Source organism: Anguilla anguilla, chromosome 8, assembly GCF_013347855.1.
Source record: "Anguilla anguilla isolate fAngAng1 chromosome 8, fAngAng1.pri, whole genome shotgun sequence".
In the NCBI taxonomy this organism is placed as follows: domain Eukaryota; kingdom Metazoa; phylum Chordata; class Actinopteri; order Anguilliformes; family Anguillidae; genus Anguilla; species Anguilla anguilla.
This window is the reverse complement of record NC_049208.1, coordinates 48,675,910-48,697,732: the sequence shown is the minus strand read 5'-3', so window position 1 is coordinate 48,697,732 and position 21,823 is coordinate 48,675,910. Positions and strand designations below refer to the sequence as shown.

General features: G+C 45.6%; 2 protein-coding genes across 2 annotated transcripts; one reads left to right on the top strand and one right to left on the bottom strand.

Annotated features, from left to right (window-relative positions):
* Nucleotides 1–4,714: 4,714 nt before the first annotated feature.
* ssr2 (signal sequence receptor, beta) lies at nt 4,715–8,585 on the top strand. Its single transcript, XM_035428318.1, has 6 exons — nt 4,715–4,811; nt 6,105–6,262; nt 7,127–7,225; nt 8,004–8,112; nt 8,250–8,327; nt 8,474–8,585. The coding sequence occupies exons 1-6, from the start codon at nt 4,761–4,763 to the stop codon at nt 8,582–8,584; spliced, it is 606 nt and encodes a 201-aa protein (XP_035284209.1). The 5' UTR covers nt 4,715–4,760; the 3' UTR covers nt 8,585.
* Nucleotides 8,586–10,325: 1,740 nt separating this feature from the next.
* Nucleotides 10,326–18,272, bottom strand: si:ch73-109i22.2 (SH2 domain-containing protein 7). The gene is made up of 10 exons (XM_035430003.1): nt 18,115–18,272; nt 17,787–17,908; nt 16,053–16,228; nt 14,651–14,829; nt 14,300–14,389; nt 13,814–13,997; nt 13,218–13,445; nt 12,175–12,574; nt 11,630–11,790; nt 10,326–11,047 (listed from the first exon to the last, which is right to left on the bottom strand). Exons 2-10 carry the CDS (start codon nt 17,812–17,814, stop codon nt 10,898–10,900), a joined length of 1,596 nt encoding a protein of 531 aa, XP_035285894.1. The 5' UTR covers nt 17,815–17,908; nt 18,115–18,272; the 3' UTR covers nt 10,326–10,897.
* Between the last annotated feature and the right edge of the window lie 3,551 nt (nt 18,273–21,823).

Sequence of the window (21,823 nt, the reverse complement as noted above, 5' to 3'; positions counted from 1 at the left end):
GCCAAACGAGAGAAGGGTAAACATTGAATTTGATCCATTGGGAAATCGTGCGTTCTCAGTGATGGGAACAAATAAATTATCTTTTACAAAAGGAACATCTCGCTCCTCTGAGGCAAATTGGAGATAGTTTTGGCACAATTTTTTTTCCAGACAATTTCCATAGGTTCTATAAAGATTGTACTCTATGTGGTTAGAATTTCACGGTGGAAGAGTTATTTTAATATGGCTCCCAATAGATGTATGGAATAATTTAAACAAAGTCAGTTGAAGGCAATACGTTTAGAAACGAGGCCATTTAATATTATACATTCATTTAACATTAACCACAACACGCCCATAGAAAATACAATTTAAATACAAGATGGTTACATTTTTCAAGCACTTTCGTTGGGGTTTTGTGTTACAATAATAGAAAATATTAAACCATGGTAACAACAATTGATAACACACAGCAATGAGGGTACTATTGTAATTGCAGCTGTGACATCACAGGCGTGAGTTCTATAAGTACACTGGCATTAAGATCTGCACACAATAGCTGTCTCAGGAAACTACATAGACATAGATAGAACATCTATATATGTTGGTGCCTGAAAGCAACCTTTCAGAATAATAGGTTAAAATGGACTTTAACTATAATTTACAAAGTAACGCACCATATGTATTCTATCCAGGCTATGGTAAGTAATTTTTAGAACCTTTATTTGTCTACATTATTTATTTTTTAAACACTTCTGCAATGTGACGTACAGGACCAAAATGACATGATTAGATAGAATTTAGATAAATCTACAGATAAATCAAGAACAATATTGTGATTACAGAGAAGCCAGGATTGCAGTAAAAAAAAAAAAAAAACATACATCCAATTTTAATGCAACATCACCTCAGATTACCCTGTTAATTGCACGGTGGTAAACAATGACCTCTTTCACAATGGCATTTTCACCCAGGGGAGCGGTAAGTGTGTAACTTCTGACTGCACTGTCAATTCTGCACACACAATGCCAAGCCATTTTTTAAATAATTTAACAGATAGCAGCATGAACGCAGCGCATTTTCTAACACTCGCTACTGATTGGTCGTCTTCTTACCAACAGGGTATGCTCAGCTGCATGTTGTCGCGCCCACCCCCGTCCGGACCTTCTTCCCAATAATGAGGTGCCCCCATTGTTGTCACATGACTCCCCCGGAACCAGAGGCACCGCCCAGCATCGCCCCCTCCCCGAAAACGGAGAAAGTGGGGAGGAAGAGGCAGAGGAGGAGGGCGACCAACGAGACAAACTTCTCAGAGAAGTACCGGCGGCTAATGGAGGTGATGGGAAGGGGAGGGGCGGAGCCGGGGGTGGAGCCTTGCGCCCACGAGAGCTGCCCTGCGAACCCGCCACACCCAGACAGCTTTGCAGTGATGTACAGGACATGGATGGAGGTCATGAACAGGGGCGTGGCGAGGGCAAAGCTCGGCCAGGCGTCTGGGACCGGTGACAGGGACACCAGAGCCAAAATGGAGGACCTGTCTCCGTCTCTTCAGAAGGAAACGGGCTGGGGGAACCTCAAGGCGGAAATCTGGGACATGACAGCATCCTCGGCCAAGGAATTGGTCAAGGGGGACAAACACCAGATGCCTGTGCCCCAGAGCTCCCCGGGAGAGTCCTTGGGGCTGTTTTACCCCAGTCTCATCCCTGTGCCGCCCCAGGACCCCAAACCCAGCACCTTCCGGATTCAGAGCTCAGATGCAACCTCTGGCTCGGACATTCTTGCCTGAGAGGGAGCAGAGTGGCATGCTTCCTCTTTTGGTGATGCTTACTGCAGATGGGTGGCTTGAGTGGCCTTTCTTTTGGACGCAGGAGATTCACAGAGCTCAGCCAGATCTCTTCCCTTTGCCTCTCGGTGGTGCAAGGGGAGTGTAAGGCTAAGGCTCAGGGAAAACCAGTCCTGGAGACAGCATGTAATCAGCATTACCAGCCTGGGCCTGGACTGCAAGCACCGCCCAGGAGAGAGAGGATCTTACATCACAGCGCCACCTGGACCCACTGACAGATGAGTCCATAGTCTTCCATGAGTCTCTTCCCAGTCTTCCAGATGTTTACCAATAAATCATTTGAAAAGTTTATTTCTATCTGTTGCATTGTGTTCGGCCCCTTTTGTAAGATCGCAAATATGTGAATACAATGTTTTAACTGAACTGTCTAATGCTGATGTAACAGTCACTACTGGTAACTGAAAGTCATGGAGCTCTAGAACACTGATTTTAAATTTGGAAAAAACATTCCAAAAAGCCTGCTCTACAATGTCTCTTTCTATGGGGTTGTCTGGAAAACTGTGTAATCAATTGCTTTAATTGAGGTTGAAAGACATGCTTTAGATAGCATTTAAACTTCCATCCATGTTCATTTCCCTGACTCTGACTTCCTGACTCTCCCCATATTAGAGCAACAAATTGTTTTTATAAATGTCTCAATTAGAAACTAAGTTATAGAATTAATCAGTGGACTGTGCTGTTGGAGTACCTGTGGGGACTATTGAACTATTGAACTACATGTTTAAATCCCTCCAGGTCACATGGTGGAGACAAACTGGTGGCCCTACTTAAACATTATTAGGGGCCAAGCACCATAGGTGCGTAGGCACCTATTGTAAGTGTAGTTTTTTCCCCCCACTATTAGTATTTTTCTGCCATGGGAGTCCCTAGAACCGCTTGGTAGATTTTTGTGAAATTTGGCACATTGGTAGAGGACAGTTCAAGGCATGACCTCACCAAATTTGGGGTGAGTACAGTAGCCCCTCTACTACCACCCCCATGAATTTTGAACCGTTCGGCCTAGGGTCATGAGTCACTTTTCTACATTCCTTAGGTACTGCTGAGTTCAATGCACCCACCTTCATCAATTTCCACCACATTCAATTTTTTTCTATTTTGAATTTTATGAAAAGCATATCATGTCCTTGTGAACCATTTACTGAATCACCATGAAATGTGCCATGTATCATCTCCAGGGCAGGCCGGCAAAAAGTAGATAAAAGATGGTTGCTAGGTCAAACAATATGGCTGCTATGAACAAACAAATTTGATGGTGAAGACACATAACAGGAAGTGAGCCATATCTCTGCAATGCTTTGATGTATTGATGCCAAACTTGGTACCCCTCTATGCCAGGGTGTCTAAGGGGCACCCGCCAAGTTTCACAAAATTTGGCCAATTGCTCAATTTGGCTGCTATTCTGGGTATTACTTCTTTAGATCATTGTCTTCAGTAGTCTTTAAAAGGTAGGCCACAATAAGCGGACCAATTTGGCAGTGAAGGTGCCGTGATGAAAGGATAACCATTTATCTGCAACACTTCTGTTTATTGGCACCAAACTTGGGACACATGCTTACAGGATATATACCAGGCTTTGTTAAATTTGGCCACTTGGGGGCGCTATGCTAGGAAATGGGTTAAAACGGCAATTACTCTAAAATCAAAGCAGGTTTTTCAACCAAATTTTTTTTTGTGGGCTATGACATAGACCCGGCCTTGCCACTGACTGGCACTGACTTACTGCCACAAGTAATACACCAAATGAGGAACGAACATGCTTCTTTTATCTGCCATTTCCCCCCCAGAACATTTTGTGTACTTAGTACTAAACATGATTATGTTATTTTTTTTCTGTGGTGCCTGCACCCTATGTAACAGTACAACCAAAACCCATTTTTTAAAACACCCTCATTCAGGCAAAAAGATTCCAATCAAAGGTGTCATTTTGTGTCCTACCAAAGGAGTCCAATATATGGTCCAATGCCCGTGTTCAAAAGCCTGTATCGGGAAAACCATCCAACCTTTGAAACTAGAGATTGCTGAACATAAAAGCACCACAAGAAGACAGGACACTAACTATTCTGTAGCTGCCCATTTTTTATGTGCTAATCATATATACTGTTATACTGGGTTTGAAAAAGGGACTTTACCAAGAAGAGGTGGGGACCTCAATACCTTGTTCCTTCAAAGGGAAGCTTACTGGATTTTTGAAATGAAAACACTGACTCCTGATGGATTAATGTTGATGTGTGTGATTTAAACGTATTGTGCTGAAAAATCAAAGTGACTACCATTTAAAATAGTTTTGCTATGAAACAGCACCATGTGTTTTGAGAACCATTATATTTTGTCTTTTACCTGCTCAATTTACCTTTGAGTTCACATCACTAATCATCATGAATTGCATTAATGAATTACACCGGCCACCTATTTTTCAAAAATACCTCTCCTGGCATTGCACTCCACACACCCTGACAAAGTCACTGTGTGCCAAAATGTTGGTCGATATTTGGTAAGCAAATGATATTTTGGAGCATTAGTAGTGTGCGGCTTTCTTTTCTTTTTTTTATTAATGGTGGATTGTAAAACATATTTATTTTGAGTAAGTCATGTTAAATTACGTTACACCCGTAACATGAGTTTAAATTCATTTTCAACATTTTGAATATTTGATTGGATCAAAAAGAGAGCTTTTTAAAGAAAATAAATATCATAAATCAGTTGATATCTTGATTCCTCTGCTTAAGCATGAAAGTGAAATTATGTAGTTGAACACGGAAGCCAATTCAACGTAACATTTTTGATTCGGATGTACGGATTATGGTCATAAAGATAATCTATAAAGAGAATACAATATGATCGCACTTTTGATACAAATTTAGAGAGTAGGCCTACGCATTAACCCAACGACGCGCCTCTAGGAGACGTCACAGCAAGGGAGGTTTGAAGACGCGTACGCATGCTCACTAGCAGTCCTTACGAATTTCTGTCGCGAAGGATAACAGCCAAGGTAAGAGTTGGAGCTGAGGATTTAAGCTTTTTAAGTGTTTCACTTGTATTACATAATGACAAATCCACGTTTTGTTGTCTACACGACTATTTTAAGTCTCACATGCCTGTACGAGAACAAAACGACCTAATGAGCTTTTGACAGTTTTAGCGAGCTAGCGTTAGCTGCCTAGCTTGTTGGTATTTAACATGACTCGAGCTTGTTGCGAGCTAGCACTGTAAAGTACACGTAAGCATAGCCAGGGTTGTGTTTTAGTAGCAAACTAGCTGATTTACAGCAACTTATAAGCAGTGCTTGACAAGTTAACTTTTAAAAGTTTAAGGCCCATTGCTAGAAACGTTAGCGACGATAGTTTGAAATAAATTAATCCAACAAGATTTATGGAAATTTTATTGTTTTAGCTTTGGCTAACGTTCAGTGAATTTGGTTTGACATGCACTGTCGAAGGCAGGTACACGTAAGCGCTCATTTTAAATCAATACATGTTTACTTTATGCACGTTGTACATTATCCATTCTGGACATTTGTGAGTTTTTGTTCTGTCGGTGTCCACTGATCAGATCAACTCATTCTGTATTGCCTAGCCTAATAATACTTTAGCTTCTTGGATTTGCCTATGTAGCTAATTAGTTTCTTTATGCTTTAAGGTAAAGTAGCCGCGGAGATTATTAGATTTTAATAAATTGGCTCGGCTACAGGCTCATAGTTTAGTTATTAGCCTAAAAAGTGAAACTGCTTACTACGATCTAACAGGATTTGTTCTGGGCAGTAATTAGTATAGTTTAATTGTGTGGTCGATTTGGTAAACCTGTGTGTGACTTGCACATTACCCACATCTAAATAGTTTTTTTCCCGTGCATACAGGACGTTTATGAACTGCCGTAATGTTAATACGTGCATAAAGTAGGTTAATGCATTACAGTGTGTTTATAGTTCCAGGCAGTATGTTAATACATTCTATGCATTCAATTTTAAGTTGGAAAAGTGAGGACTCGCGTAGAGTAACTGTCAGTTCTGAAAATAAACGTTAGAGCGGAGTTACCCCGGGTCACCTTAAGCGCTTGAGACTGTATGAACGATGTCCTTTCAGTATTCATCCGGCGAGATCGGACGTAACTAAGTGCTGGTTTTAATTCAGATAGTCCACTCATGTAGTACGTTTCTGTTATCTCAGGTCGCCTGTCCCTAGAACTTGGAAATGCAAGAATAGAGAGGTTATAGATCTCACAAACTCCATTGTCTAATAAAAAGATCCTGCAAATTTATCCCATTGCAACTTGTCCTCCGTTGCAGATGAGGGCGCTGTGTGTTCTTGCCGTGCTTGCTGTGCTGGGGTTAGTGGCGGGAGAGGAGGGGGCCCGACTCCTGGCCTCCAAATCCCTGCTGAACCGCTACGCAGTGGAGGGACGGGACCTCACCCTTCAGTACAGCATCTACAACGTCGGGACCAGGTACTCCTCTCTGGCCTAGCCTGGCACGCCTCAACATCGCATGCTTGGGAGGGACTCGTAAAACTGAACTGCACACCATGGTCTTAAGGGCACTCCGGTCACGGGCCTGGGGGGTCCAGCGGGGTGCGCTGGTCTTTGTCACTCGGCACCTAATCGTTCGGTTAAGGCCGTTGATGACCTGCTTAACGTCTCGCCGGGTTTGCTGGGTCTGAACACTTTGCTTATTTCAGAGAGAAAGCAGAAATCCCCCACCAAAAAAAAACCAAGTGCACTTACTACAGAGTTATAAAACGGGTTGTTTTCGATCCTGGATGCTGATTGGCTGAGACGGCATTCTGCAGCGATTGCGAATCCGATGCCGCGACAGTTCTTCAAACCGCCCGTTTGTAAACAGTATCGCTCTGTGCACGAACCTTGTGTTACTTGCGAATAATATTATCAAAGTAATATTGTGTCATCAGTTATGTGTCTCTGTATGTTGTAACCATTTTATAAACGCAATACGCAACTCGAGGCCATGATACATCGTGAATACAGCCATGGCTACCAGGGGTTGCCGGCAATGCTTCACTTCGTACCTAACAACACTTCTGTAGCCGTGACTGTGTTCACGATATGCGCGATATTCCCGTACTGCTTAATTATCACAGCAGCAGTAATAGAGAGGGTGCTTTGTAGTCCTGTGTTCAGTTCAGCCATTGCAGCTGGTTAAATGCCTCAGACTGCTGGCGTATCCCACAATCCTTTGCAAGCTCTGCGCACAGATCAAACCATAAGGATTAGTGCTGTTCAGTCTGTGCTGTGCTTCACAATGGGGGATGTGTTTGTGCTATATGCTAATATTACCGTTTCCTCTCCCTACAGCGCCGCCCTAGAGGTGGAGTTGTCTGACGACTCCTTCCCCCCGGAGGATTTCGGCATCGTGTCCGGAATGCTCAACGTCAAGTGGGACAGGATCGCACCGTATCCTTGACAACGTTTCCGGGATATCTGTGTTCCCCCCCCCCACCCCCCCAAGTATTTGGTGGAATCACTCATCTTGACTGACACCTCATGTTGGTTTAAGACTTTCTCCTCCCGTACACCATTTTGGAATTCCAACACTTTTACCCTGAAATATTCCACAAGGCATTTTGAAATAATTAATCTATGGGGGAAACATCCAACATTCTGGCAACCATGACGTTGGTTGCCAGGGTTCTTGTTTCCATGACCCCCCCATTTTGAGTTCTACAGTAGAATTCTGAATTCTTCCTTATTGCCCTCAGTCTGTTCCATGGTTTTCTCTTTCTGTGATATCTCACTTTTGTCGTAAGTTACCTTTGACCTCTACTCCTCTGTCGCGTTGGTCTTTATCCTCTCCCTTTATCACTCTCCTCTGTTTCATAACGGTCTTGCCAGTCTGTCCTTAGTCAGTTTGTACTGTGACCTGAGTTCCTGTGTGTTTCAGTGTACGTAGAGCTGTTGGAAAGGGAAGCTAGCGTTTGTGAGGCTGGTGAATGTGATTGGCTTTAGCAGGTGACGGTGACATTAAGTTAAAAGTCAGTGGTCAAGTTGGCTTGAAGACCCACATAAAATAGTCCACGATGCTTCAGGAGAAGTGACTGACCGTTTATCAGCGAAGCGTATCCCTGGACGTTAGCAGACGTTAGCGTCAGGCTTGCGGTACCCTAGGGTTGTGAGCATGCCCAGTGAGGCCTCCAGAAGCTTCTTCTCCTTAACCCCAGCTCCCCTCTCCCAGTGCCAGCAATGTCTCTCACACGGTGGTACTGCGCCCCCTGAAGGCCGGGTACTTCAACTTCACCTCTGCGACGGTCAGCTACCTGGCGCAGGAGGGAGGGCAGGTCGTGGTAAGTAAACCCACCCCCCCCCCTACCCGACACATGTTACTTTCGGTCCTGTGATTGGATGCATAACACACTCTCACTTTGTCTCCTTCTCTCCCCCCCCCCCCCCCCCTCCCCCTCCTCCATTTTGCCGTCCCCAGGTGGGGTACACCAGCGCTCCAGGGCAGGGGGGCATTCTGGCTCAGAGGGAGTTTGACAGGCGCTTCTCCCCACACTACGTGAGTCTGGCTCGGATCTCAGCCTGAAACAGCCAAACTGTTCAAATCAGAACAGTGAGAAACAAAAACGTCTTTTGTAATAACATGACAATATTAACCTCCCTCTATCCTTCTTCTCTCTCTGTCTCCCCCCTCTCTCTCTCCAGCTGGACTGGGCAGCTTTTGGGGTGATGACCCTGCCCTCGATCGGGATCCCCCTGCTCCTCTGGTACTCCAGTAAGAGGAAGTACGACTCGCCAAAGAGCAAGAAGAACTGAGCCATGCGTGGTGGGGGGGCCGGGGAGGGTTTGGGGGGGGGGGGGGGGGGGGGTGTTCCTAGTAAGGGTAGGAACGGTGGGAGCAGCAGGGGCTTCATTGCTGAGATCTGGGGGTTTTGACAGTATTTGGGAATAAGTGAATTGCCCATATTGCGGTGAGTGAATGGAAGATGGCGGTAAATGCATGGAGGATGGCGGTATTGCTGGGAGCCGTGTGGGAGTAAGTTCCTGACGCTTTCCTGGGGTTATTTTACAGGGTGATTGCCGTGAGGCGGGGGGTGGGGGGTGGGGGGACGGGTGGCCTGGGTGCTACCCCATGGCTGGGTGTTGTATTCCCCCCCGGGGCCAAATGCCCCGTGTACGGCAGAGCGGTGTCCTGTCCCGTCACTGAATGGGTGGCGATGGAAGTGCTCCCCTGCTGGTTCGGTACAAGGGTCTGGACTGGGGGGGGGGGGGGGTACAGGCAGAGCCCAGAAATCACTCCAGTGGCTCAATTCTACTGTGTGTGCGCTTTTTGTTTCTCAGCCCCCCCCCCCCCCCCCCCCCCCCCCCCCGCCCCATAAAGGAAACTTCTGTAAACAAGGGCGTGGTTCTTATTTCGACTTCTGTGGGGACAAGAAACCGACAAAACTGGACTTTTTCTTAAGGATTTTTTTTGGGGGGGGGGCACTAGCAGTTTCACCCCCCCCCCCCCCCGGGATCTACGTCCATGTTTGTAAATGATTCATGTAAGCTCTGGCTCATCATTTTTACCTTGAGAATAAAACGCCAGGTTTTACAAACGAGTGTCACTCATTATTTTTTGACTCCTGTCCTGCTGTCCTGGTGTGCTTCATTAATTGTAATGTACATTTTTGCGACTTCCCCTTTAATGAGAAGAAGGAGTGTGAGAGAGAAACTGGGAGTAACAGCTTCTGAAGAAATAGGGATGGAGGTTTGGTGGAGATCGTGCTGGTTGACTGCTGGGTTGGTGTAGGAATATGACGATTACTTCACTTGTTTGAGGAAAAGAAGAAAGACAGAACATGCATCTACTGCCCCTCTAAACGTGTTCAACGTTTCTCACGTGACTCACGTGTAATTACCTTGCTGTCGGCTGCCAAGAATGTGCCGACCAGACCTGGGTCAAATACGCATTTGTTTTGGATTCAAATGCTTTTCTGTGCTCTGTTGATCTTACCTGGTGTGATTGAGACTACCAATATGACCAGAAGGCGGGGTTTTCGATTTTTGAGAGTATTTCATTGGTTCCAATACACCAGACAAGATCAGCAAAGCGTGGAAAAGTATTTGAATCCAGAAGAAATAACGTATTTGACCCAGCTCTGGTGCCGGCTGATTTCAGCATCTCGTGGGATACGGTCGGTTGTTGTTTTCAGTCAACCTGCAGCGGTTGTTACATCAGCATTAGAATGTTCAGTTAAGAACATAGAGACATATGTGTGATATCTCACACCTTAAAGGGTTAAGTTCCTTCAAAGGAACTCTGGAGCTCTGCAGAGACGGTTCAGTGGAGAATTACACGACCACCTGCTGGAACAGTGGTGGGCAGGTCCAGTCCTGGAGGGCCAATGCTTAAGCCAGGCTTTTGTTTCCATTGGATACCCGGTTTCAGTTAGCTAGTTAGCTCTATATGCTAGTGCTGGTTCACTCGTAGTTCAGACCACAGCAAAACCTTTCGTACTGGTGCTCAAGAACAGTTACCTGTGATTCATGAGTTTATCCATAAATTTAAACAAAATTACAGATTTCAGAAAATTTATTTAAATAATTAAGAGCAGAAGTTAGCATGAAAGCCAGAAATGGGTATGACTCTCCATGGCCACTCTTGTGCCAGGATGAAGACATGTTTGAGCTGCACTTTATTTTCAAAACAGTTATTGGGCCTACATGCGTACGATCACATTTGATCGTAAACTGTGTACGAACATTTCCAGGAACATTTCGGAATTCGTTATTTTTTTCCTGATCTGTATTCATGGCTGTTTCCTTATGCCAATCACATGTACAGGATTGTGCATAAAATTAAACATACAAAAAACAGTCAGCATTCATCATCTCGTACACCAAAAATAAGAATAATTTAAGAAAAGTTTTGCGAATGAGGCCCCTTGAGTTTATTTCAGTAAAGGTGCCGTATTGAAATTATTCCTGCTTGTCAGAAATGTTCATGCCGTGTCCACAGGAATGAGCACATCTGTAAAAATTGTCCTCCTTTTTTAACGCAACTTTGTTTCGCGAACCAGCCCTACGAAATCATCACAGCATCAGCACAGGGACGGGCGATAACAGGACTGTGACTCCGGTCTTCGGTCAGTGCCTGTGGTTCTGGGGGGGCAACGGTGGTCGTGCTGAAAGCCCCCCCTCGGGGATATGCTCGTAGATGGGGCTGTGGCTGTTGGGGACGGATGGGGAGGGGCCAGACTGAGAGGGAGGAGTCAGGGGGAGGCGGCCATCCACTCTCTGAAATGGATAGAGAACGATATAAAAACATTTTTGATTCTGTGGGACTTTGTGCAACAAAACACTGAGGAGGTCGTCATTCTCAAATCCGCCTGGAAAATAAAGCCCATTGGCTTAGACCAGGGGTCTCAAACTCCAGTCCTGGAGCGCCACAGTCAATTATTTTATCATTATAAAAGATTTTTATGAAGATTTTTTGCCTTTGTGAAAGAAAACCAGACTAATTGAAAAAAGAAGCAATGTATCATTCTCACATCAGGCTCGAGTAAGAAAGCGAAACTTTCGGTGTGAAAGCATCATAAATGTGGTGTGCTTAAAATTCCAGGATGATATATTTGGTATATTCGGGAGTATATTCAGGAGCATACTTTTAAGGAAGTAAATGGCCATTTTTTCCCATACTGCCCATCACATACTAAAATGTACACACTAAAGAGTACGCAGTATGCTTAGTAGACGGTACAAACTTTGAGGACACAGTTGTTAGGAGGCTGATTCGGACACACCCCTTGTCCATTAAAACGCCAGCCAGCGCTTCCTGTTTTACTAGGGCAGTGTGTGGTGGGCGGCGGTGTGGTGTACCTGCAGGGCGGGGTCCAGGGGAGAGGGGCAGTCCGTCAGTCGGGGAGGCGGTCTGAGCGGCAGCCCGGGGGTTCGGGCGGGAGGGGGGATGGCCACTGTGGGCGGCCCGTCCCTCAACCCCCTCAGGTTCACCTCAGAGTACAGGTGGTTCTGGACACCCTCTGGAAGATGCACAGACACACACACACACACACATATCACACGCACACATACATGAACACACACGTACACATACAACATACACATATATGCACACACATAAGCAAACACACACACACGACAATACAAGTTTAGGGTAATATTCTGCATGAAATGACAATGGATAGAACCTGACACACAGAAAGCCTTTGACTGGATTCAATGGAAATCCAGTCCTTAACATCTTGTGACTCAAAATTTAATGTCAAGTAAGTTTAATTTGGCAAGTTTAGCATGGCTTAAACTGCAAAGTGCACACATTTAGGCTTTCACCTTCATGAACCCTGTCTGATGTTTCATGTTCTCCCATCCTGTTAGCCCCCCCTCCTTGTCCCCCCCCCCCTTACCCCCACTCCTCTGAATATCCTGCCTCCTCCCCATGGCGTAGAAGTCGATGCGGTCATGTGACTCTTCCGGGTGGGTCAGGTGATGGGTCTCCTCGTAGGTGTGCATGGGCACCAGCTCCCAGTATTTCTGCTCCTCCCCCGACCCCCGCTGGGGCCGGGCGGCACCGGCCAGGGGGGCGGGGGGCAGTCCCAGGTGGGATTCCAACTGTGCTTCGGCCCCGGAGGAGGAGGAGGAGGAGGAGGAGGGGGAGGAAGAGTGAGGGGCGGTGTTGGCGACGGCCCTCGGGGGTTTGTTGACCCGGGCGTATTGGGGGTCCCCAGGTCCCGTCCCGTCATCGGCGTGACAGCTCTCTGGGGCTGCGGCTTTTGGGGGTTCAGCGGGGATGAAATTTGGCACCTGCTGCAGAATAGCAGTTATACAACATCAACTTAAACTGGAAGAGCGCTCTTGCGTTCTGTAGGGTTCACAGGACCTGAACAGCCTATCGATTTGAAAGTGCACACTTTCTTGTCCCCTTCTCTGCAGTCCCAATAAATTGACTCACACACTATTGTAGGGACTGGAACTGGCCGTGAAACTTAAAGGTTGCAGGTTTGACTCCCAGGTAGAACAGTGCTGTTGTACCCTCGAGCAAGTTACTTTACCTCAATTGATTCAGCATACACTGCACAAACCAAAAAATAAGCCAAATAAATTTCTTATATATACTTATTTCTGTTACATTTTTGCTAAATAAGACAAAAACATAAAAAGACAAATTAGACAAAAAGACGATTTCACTTTTCAAGTAGAAAGTAAAACAAGCTAATATTTTCTACTCAAGAGAAAAAATATTTTAAGACTCATTATAAGACTAATACACTTAAGACAGCCTTTTTTGCAGTATAAATCCAGCTGTATAGATGTATGATACTATGTAAAAAAAGATGTGTAAGTCACTTTGGATAAACGCCCATAATGTAATGATTTGAAGGCAGGTATGTTTACTCAGACGTGGCTGGTTGTGTGTAACCTCTCTGCCCCCTGTACCTGTGACCCTTACCTCGATCTCTTCATCAGTCTTTGCCTCCGGGAAGGAGTTGGCCTTCCTCATCACCTTCCTCACCACTGCGTACTGCGCCGTCTCCGGGGGAGGGGCGACGGGGGCGGGGGCGGGGGCGGGGGCGGGGGCGGGGGTGGGGGTGGATTCGGACTCCTGTTCTGCCCCCAGTGCCCCTCCACCCGTCCCTCCCACGTCCTGTCCCGATAAATCCTCACGGGCTCTCTTTCCCTGGGGGGGGGGGGGGGGGGGGGAAAGAAGGGGATTGTGGGTAATGACACGTATATTGGGGGGCTGAAGACTTCCATGAGAGACCAAGCAGTTTAAATAACTTAATCTTCGATGACAAAAAAAATTATATTTTTATTGAATGTCACGTGTAGTGTAAGTTTCAGCTTGGTAGAATATTGAGATTAAAACCACACATGAATGTCCCCTACGGGGGACAAAAATGAATGGCCAGGTCTTAGGAGGTTACTTAGTTTCTAGCAGAACCAAGAAGAGAATTTTTGGCTGGATCAGTGACATATTTTGTTAGTTCAGGTGGTTCATTGGCATGAGTGAATTCTGCCATGCTCCAGGTAACCTGGGGAACACACCTTGGCACAGGGCATGGTCAGCACTTCGTCGAAGGGCCCAACAGCATGCTGGGTATAGTAGTCGATCAGTTCCTGCAGGCTGCCATGGCGACTCGTCTCCCCGGCGATGAGGTAACGCCTTCCTCCCCCTGTGGCCCCGCCCTCTTCCTGCTCGAGGATGAAGTGGCGGCACCTGTCTCTTCCTCTGGAACAAGGAAGGGAGTGTACGTAGGTGTGTGTGTGCGCTGTATGTGTGCATGTGTGTTTGCATGCACATATATGTATGTGTGTGCATGTGTGTATGTGTGCATGTGTGTGTGTGCGTGTGTGTGTGTGTGTATGTGTGCATGTGTGTTTGCGGGCACATACTGTATATGTATATGTGTGTGGGTGTGTGTCTGTCTGTGAGTGTTTGTGCGCACGTGTGTGTGTGTGTCTGTGCGCACATATGTGTGTGTGTGTGTGTATGTGCTGTATGTGTAAGATGCACTTAGCACACAGCTGTACCTGTATGAGAGGACGAACCCAATCTTAGACTCACTGAGCCTCACCAGAAAACAGCCCTCAGGCTCATCCTTCAACAGCTCCTCTGCCTCCCTGTGAGAGAGAGAGAGAGAGAGAGAGAGAGAGCGCATGGGAGGGAGGGACAGGGAGAGGGATAGAGAGAAAGAGAGGGGAGAGAGATTGAGGGGGGTTTCACTTAATATCAATTAAATTTCATTTTAGAGGGCAGTACAGGGCTGTTTTTTAGGGGCACAGTAAGTGGTGCTTTATTCCCAGTGTTGTGTTGCGTTGCGTTGAGCCCCCCCCCCCCCGGTTCCCGGCCCCCCCCTCCAGGTTCCTGGCCCCTCCCCTCACCGGCGCGTGGCGAAGCCGTGCAGCCAGCAGGGCAGCGGTTGCCCCGGCCTGCGCAGATGGGGCATCTGGGACCTCTCGAACCACAGCAGGGTGTGGGCCCTCAGGGAGGGAGACAGGGCCTCCAGGGGCCCGGGGCCACCACACCGCAGCACAGCCGCGGGCATCTTCTGAACCACCGTCTGAGAGAGGGAGGGAGAGAGGGAGAGAGAGGGAGGGAGAGAGAGAGGGAGAGAGGGAGAGAGGGAGGGAGTGAGAGGGGGAGTGAGAGGGGGAGAGGAGAAAGAGGAGTGAGAGGGGGAGAGAGGGAGGGAGTGAGAAAGATGGGCAGAGAGACGGAGGGGGAGAGAGAGGGAGATGGTGAGGGGAGAGAGAACGGTGAGAACAACAGTTTTTTCATCTGAGAGAAAAAAAGAGGATAGAAGAAAAAGAAGACGGCCTATGCCCTGAACAAGGAGAGGTCTAACACTAAAAACAGAGAAAGAGTGAAGAAAGCAGGATGATCACTCCATTACTGCTTACCAATAGAAAGAGAGAGGGAGGGAAAAAAACCACAGCAAGTTTATTATTATTTTTTTTTTAAGATTCCTGTTAATTACTTCTGTAACATCACTAACATCTGTGAGTTCTTCTCGTCTTTAAGCACATTAACTACATTAACTATACTTATCTAATGAGAGCAAATTAATTCTGAAGACCGTGGGATGATTCTTTTTCTCTGAGTTACTGTACTCTCACTAAAACACGACCCTTTGTCAGGGTTAAGGTCCTGCAGAGCCACAGGAAGCTGTTCATGACATTCAGCGATGGTGAATTTGCTTGTGTTCTTCTTGTGGCTTTTGGGTGTAGAACGTCCTGTGCAGCCGTTTATCGTAATCAAACAGGAAATGGTCAGAAATGTATTTCTGTGCAGTGCCGTACGCGATGCAAAACTGGGCCACAAACAGCTTGTCATTTCATGTTCCACTGCTTTCTGTCCGCAGTACACTACGCAGAACTGTTACACGCAAGCACAATCACCGCTTGCAATCCTGATTACAATTTTTTAAATCAATATTTTCATCAGTATTTGGAACAAAGTTATATTTTCATATAGCTGACTTCTGATTTTATGTTTTTAAAGGGGGTAAACAAAGTAGTCCACAAAATATATTTCAAATGAAGTTCTGCCTGCAGACATTAGCCCAAGATACATTTTCCACTGCCAACAGGAGGTATTTTTTCACAGGTTGATTTGATAATGGAACGACTTTTCTAGGTCGTGTTGTGGAAGCAGATGCCCTTCGATGTGTTCAAGACTAGGCCTGAGACAGTGCTGGATGCTCCCTAAACTCTGAGTAAGGTGACATCCCTTGGGCTAAATGGCCTGTTCTTGACAGAAAATATTCTTAATTCCTTTTTTTACCTCACTCTCCCTGCCATTGGCCGGCTTGCTGGGAGGCCCCGCCTCCTCCTTTGGTGCTGGGCGGGATTTGATGCTTCGCCTCGGTTTGACTGGAGGAATCTGCCTTGCGGGGGGCTGCTGGGATTGGGGGACTGGCAGAGAGGCGAGACGTGCTTCTCTCTCACGCATTTCAGAATCTGCCAAAAAAAAAATTGAAAGATTCAATTAAAGTGGGCATAAGTTAACATTCGCGTATTAAAAACTGATTTCTGTATCTACAAAATTACAGTATGAAGCAACGAGCATAAACTTAACAACGCATGGTGGATTTGTTTGTTTTTGTCTCTTATACCAGCACTTCCCAACCTTTTTCCTTCCACGGCACACTTTCAAAATTTACAGAACCTCATGGCACACCACGCCGACAGGAAAATCCGCGAGTCACGTACTGACGTTGCTGTGACGTGCCAACAGTAGGGCTAAATGTTCTTTTGGGGTTTTAATTAAGCGATATGCATTTTAATGGCATTCATTTTGGCTTTTGTTAATGGGATTTGGTCATTTCATTTTTTTTTAATTCATTTGAACGTAAAAAATTTTTATGAAGGATTTTTCACACGCCACACCTGACCTCGCCTGACGGCACACCAGATTGCCGCGGCACACCGGTTGGGAAACGCTGTCTTATACAATACGAACACCCACTGAAATATGAACGTGGTACTGTGGTTCAATTTTGTTTTAAAGCAAAGCTGCAAGCAGTGTTTACAGGTGCCAGGTATAAGCTAAATTTCTATCTCTCCGTCCACAATTGCTAGCCACATTTGCTATCCCTCTCCACCCTCGCAATAACTACACAACTGCACAACTGAGGTCACTGGGATAAGATATTTTTTGCAATATTATTTTTTTAAAGATTTTAAAGCAGTTACATTATAACTGATGCGCAACCAGACCACTTAAAGGCAAAAAACAAACAGTACTGTACATTCCAGCCCATATAACACACCTCACTTATTCATTAATTCAATGGTGCAGTACTGGGTGGCCGACTCTCAAACTCATATAAGAATTCCCCGTGTGACTGAGGGTTCAGTTCTCTGCTAAGGCACTTTTGGCACTGTGATCCCTCCCGTCTCTGTCTATGCTTTCTCAACGTCTGAACAAAGTGACAAAATACATACAGAGAGGGCACTATCTGCTCTCCTTTTTAAAAAAATTGAATTTAAAATGGAGAACTGCACAACCAGCAAGATGCATCAACAATCATTCTGATACCTCCGAGAACACATTCACAACACTGCAGAAGTTCACGTTTCGTGGTCAATCTGATCTGTTGTGATCCTGTTAAAAGCAGAAATGGGCCTTTGCAGACCTCAAAAACAAACAACTCTCAAACTCTGGACATTCATAACACAAGTGCTCATCACACACAGATCATGGGAAACTGCTTTTTAGCAAGCATCAAGGAAACAACCTACCACCTCATATTTCCTTTGTTTTGTAACCCCATTTTGGTGTCTATACATCTATAGTTTTCAGCTCACAGGTCACATGATTAAATAAGTCACAAACAACAAAAACTGAACTTTTTTTATGATGCCACATAATAATTAAAGAATGTAGAAAGCATCCATCACTTTGCCATGGCCGACATAAGATATGAAAACATGATATCACGGTCGTCAGTATCGTTATCATGTTAAAGACACCAGTTACATCACGTTCAGGTAAACAATAGGTAAAGAGCCAAACCTTTTATCATCTGGTAGTCAAAATCCATGTTGAAGTTGCAAGTGGGGAATCTGCACACATCTGTACCCTCTTGCAAAGCCACTCACTTCCTCCTTTCATCTGTGAGCATGGAGGAGGTGTCACTGTTTTTAATGTGTGAGAGAGAGAGAGGGAGGGAGAGAGAGAGAGAAAGAGATAAAGAGAGAGAGAGAGAAATAAAGAAAGAGAGAGAGAGAGAGAGAGAGAGAGAGAGATTTTTGACAGTTGGTGTCTCATGGTGACAGTTCTTTGACAGGTCTTGTGCAGTGCTACCTCACCCCTCACCCCTCAATCATCTTAGTCCCGGTACCTTCAGAAAACACAAAAGCTAGCTAATGATCATCACTCTGCCATGTTTTGTTTCGACACATTTTGGATTTGAATCCCCAGGGCACGTCGATGAACTAAGAAATGTTGGGCCTCTTTTTAACTGTATTTCATGGCGGTTGTTAACCAGCTGACCCGACGTCTTCGCCAGAGCCAAGTTTAGTTTTCCCGGAAATAAAAAAAGTGGCACGAGCCGAGAGCAATGAAACAGGTCACATGGGCCACCGCCACACAGGAAGTGAGAGAGCAAAAGGGAGAGTTGTTGAAAGATTAACCATTCTAATACTCCGCTGAGCAGCCGCGGGGTGCAGGGCATTGTTATGCGTTATTCGTGGTCTACCGCTCTATTTCTCCCTATTTTTAGATCCAAACAGGCAGGTGGGACAGAAATGACGCAGCGCGGTACACTGTAGTAGAAACCGTGTGAGCGTCGGCGTACACCGCTCTCTTCAACAACCGTTAAATTTCATACGATTGAGATTTTATGAACTTTGTAAACTGCAAAGTTTCACAGCGGCGTGTTCACTTTATTCCAGGCCCTTCTCCTCTCTTGCACTCATCTTTCTCATCAACCTCTTTATTTATTTTCCCAGCCTCTTTTTTCACACTCTTTTTCTACCTTTAACTCTGAGGCCTAAACTTTCACACTGCTCTTGCATTTCTCTTTCTTTCTTGTTCTTTTTTTCTTGCACACACACACACAGCTTGTCTCAACTCTAACCTCCCCCACACGCTATCACTCACTCTATCTTTCCTTCTGTCTGCCTCCCCCCTCTCCATCTCTACATCTGGCCTCATCGGAACACTTCTGAACTTTCTAGAACAGACGAGGGGGGAGGAGAGAACTCGCACTCAATCACGAGCGTGCACACTGGCACACACACACACACATGCAGGCATGCACACACCCACTCACAAACACACAGATGCACACACACACACACACACACACACATGCAGGCATGCACACACCCACTCACAAACACACAGATGCACACACACACACACACACACACACAAGCACATATACATGTACGCGTACACATTTTCACCAGAACGTTTCACAACCACAAAGACAACCCAGACAGGTGCACTTACCGCTCACTTGTAGGTCAGGCACACACATAAACAGACTCAAACGTGAGCTCGCTCACGAGAACAAGCAACAACAAAAGCACGCTTACAAAATTAAGAAACAGCGACACAGGCTAAGTGATATATAGCATATTGCATATAGCTGGAAACGTCATGTGTGTGGTAGGAACAAACACTTTTACCTATAAAACAGCAGAGTTCTGTCTGGCACCTGTCGACATTTTCGATGTGAAAATATGAGGCAAAGGATATTTTTCAGAACAGAATTCATATTTACAAGTCTACTCAATGTGATGCCAGGAAAGGAATTCGGGGGCTGCCCACCAGGGGGCAGCACCGGCCCCACAGACAGGTATGGCCTGTATGCAATCGCATATTGCAGCCCATTACCTAATTATGGGCGCTATAAGAGGCCTGACTTGAAGGCCTAGAGGGGAGGAGCATCTGGACAGTGTTTGGGAAGCTGCATAGTGTGACGGGTTGATGCCTGTTTCTATGATTTTTTTCATTCCTTTTTCTTTGAAGAATTTGGTTGCCAGATTGGCCTTTTGGTGTTTTGGATTTCCATTGCTTTGGTGATTTAAGTAAGCCAAACCCTTTCAGTTGTTTTTCCTGTCAGTTCACCACATGAGCTGTGGCCACCCCCAGTCCTGCCTCACATCAGATACAAAACATTACAGCTGATCACTAGCAGACTCTGTAATATTGTTCAGAATGATTGCATAGGAGGAGGGGAAAGTCTCACATCTGTGTTAAGACTCCACTGGGCATTGGTGGTCCTCAAGTGGGCTTCCAGTAAGAACTGCTCTAATTGGCTGGACCCACCATGTATTCTCTGAGGTGTGATACTACATATGACAGGTAAATAAAACAGAAAAGATGACCTTGCCTTCAACAACGGTCTATCAGCGAAAGCCGAACTAATTCTGGAACTTTCTGGACAATTACAGTTCCAGAGCCTCCTCCATGTTCCAGGCATGGAGATTTGAGGGTTTTGGCTGGGTCTCCGACTGTCAGGTGCGACCTCCAGCTGTCCAGTGGGGTGGCACAGAATTCCAGGCAGGACCACAGAATGCCGAACCTCAAAATTCTGATTCAACTTTAGCAGTGCTAATGCACCCATTTTTATTCATTCATACTGACAAACAGACAGACAGACATTACATTGCATCCATTTAGCTGATGCTGTTATCCAGAGTGACTAACAAAGCAAATTACATAAGTACAGGCAATAGCAACAGATCATTTCCAATTAACTGGGGGGTGACAAACAGTTCTTTGCTGAAACTACAATGTGGTGGCATTCAACAGGAAGTGCCGTCCTGTCGCTGTATGGATAAGAACGTAGGAGTCAGTGCAGTGCCTAAACCACAATGAATAATCTGAGGCTAGCCTTCTAGCTCCAGCAGGCAGTGCAGCTGAGGTCACACATGTAAAACGGCAATGCAACAAAACAAAAAAAATATGCCTTAAGCCTTTTAGTCTTATAATGTGACTTTAAATCTTATCATTTTTCTCTCAAGTAAAAAAATGTAGCTTGTTTTAAGTTACCGTTTGCTCCACAAGTGAAATTTTCTTACCCCACTGGCAAATCTTGAAACGAGTCAAACTGCATCACCTCAGTGGAAATAATGTTTGTCTTATGAAGTGGGGGTTCAGATGCATCCTATTTGCTCTTTCTGATTTTAGAAAGGACTCGGTGGCTTTGATATTTGCCCCGGAGCTCTGATTGGCTGAGCCAAGCGGCCTTCTGCCTCCTATTGGTGGACTGGGGCTGGCTGCAAGGCGAGTGTAAGAGGGCTGAGGCTGTGGCTGAGGGTTCGAGAGCTAAGCCTTCGTTATAAATTCACTTTTTAAAAAATCACACAATCAATAGAGGATTTTTTTTTTACAAATTGCTTTTTCATCCTGTACTTCCTCCTCTTTTGAAAATCATTTTGGAGTGCTCGTTTGCACACGAGGTCCCGTCCCGCCTCTGCCGTGGCGACCACATGCCACCCCGCAGGGGTGCTGGGTCAGGATTTGGTACCAGACCGTGGGCACGTTGCTTTGGCTGTTTGGAAGCTGGCTCTTGGCAAGATGAGCCACTCGTCAGACCAATAAGGAGATGCTTTGTAATCAATTAGCAAGCATCAGTATGCTCACGGGCTAAACCAACCCAGTGGGTCTCCATGCTCTTCACTGCGCTGGGCCTCACGGATACATGTTAAGAAAATTAAAATAATCATTGTCTGTGATATTAATTTGTGTGTGTGTGTGAGTAGGCTATATGTGTGTTGCAACATTATATGTACACTTCTGGGTCAGTGTATCTGAATGTGTAAGTCTGGGTATGAGCCTGGCGGCGGACAAAAGATGGCAGGAACAGGAACGTCGCCATGCACCGTCCGCCACAGCGCCTCTTGTGTTCCAAGGTTGAACTGCTCATTTTTTACTGCCATTAGCTATGGAGCATACTGAGTGAGAAAACACGGTTTCTGAAGATGAGTACAGAACAGGAGATCTTGAGAGACAGGGATTTTATAATTCATAATTTATTATTATTAATTTATTTGATCTTTTTTGCATTATTATTATTATTATTATTAGTAGTAGTA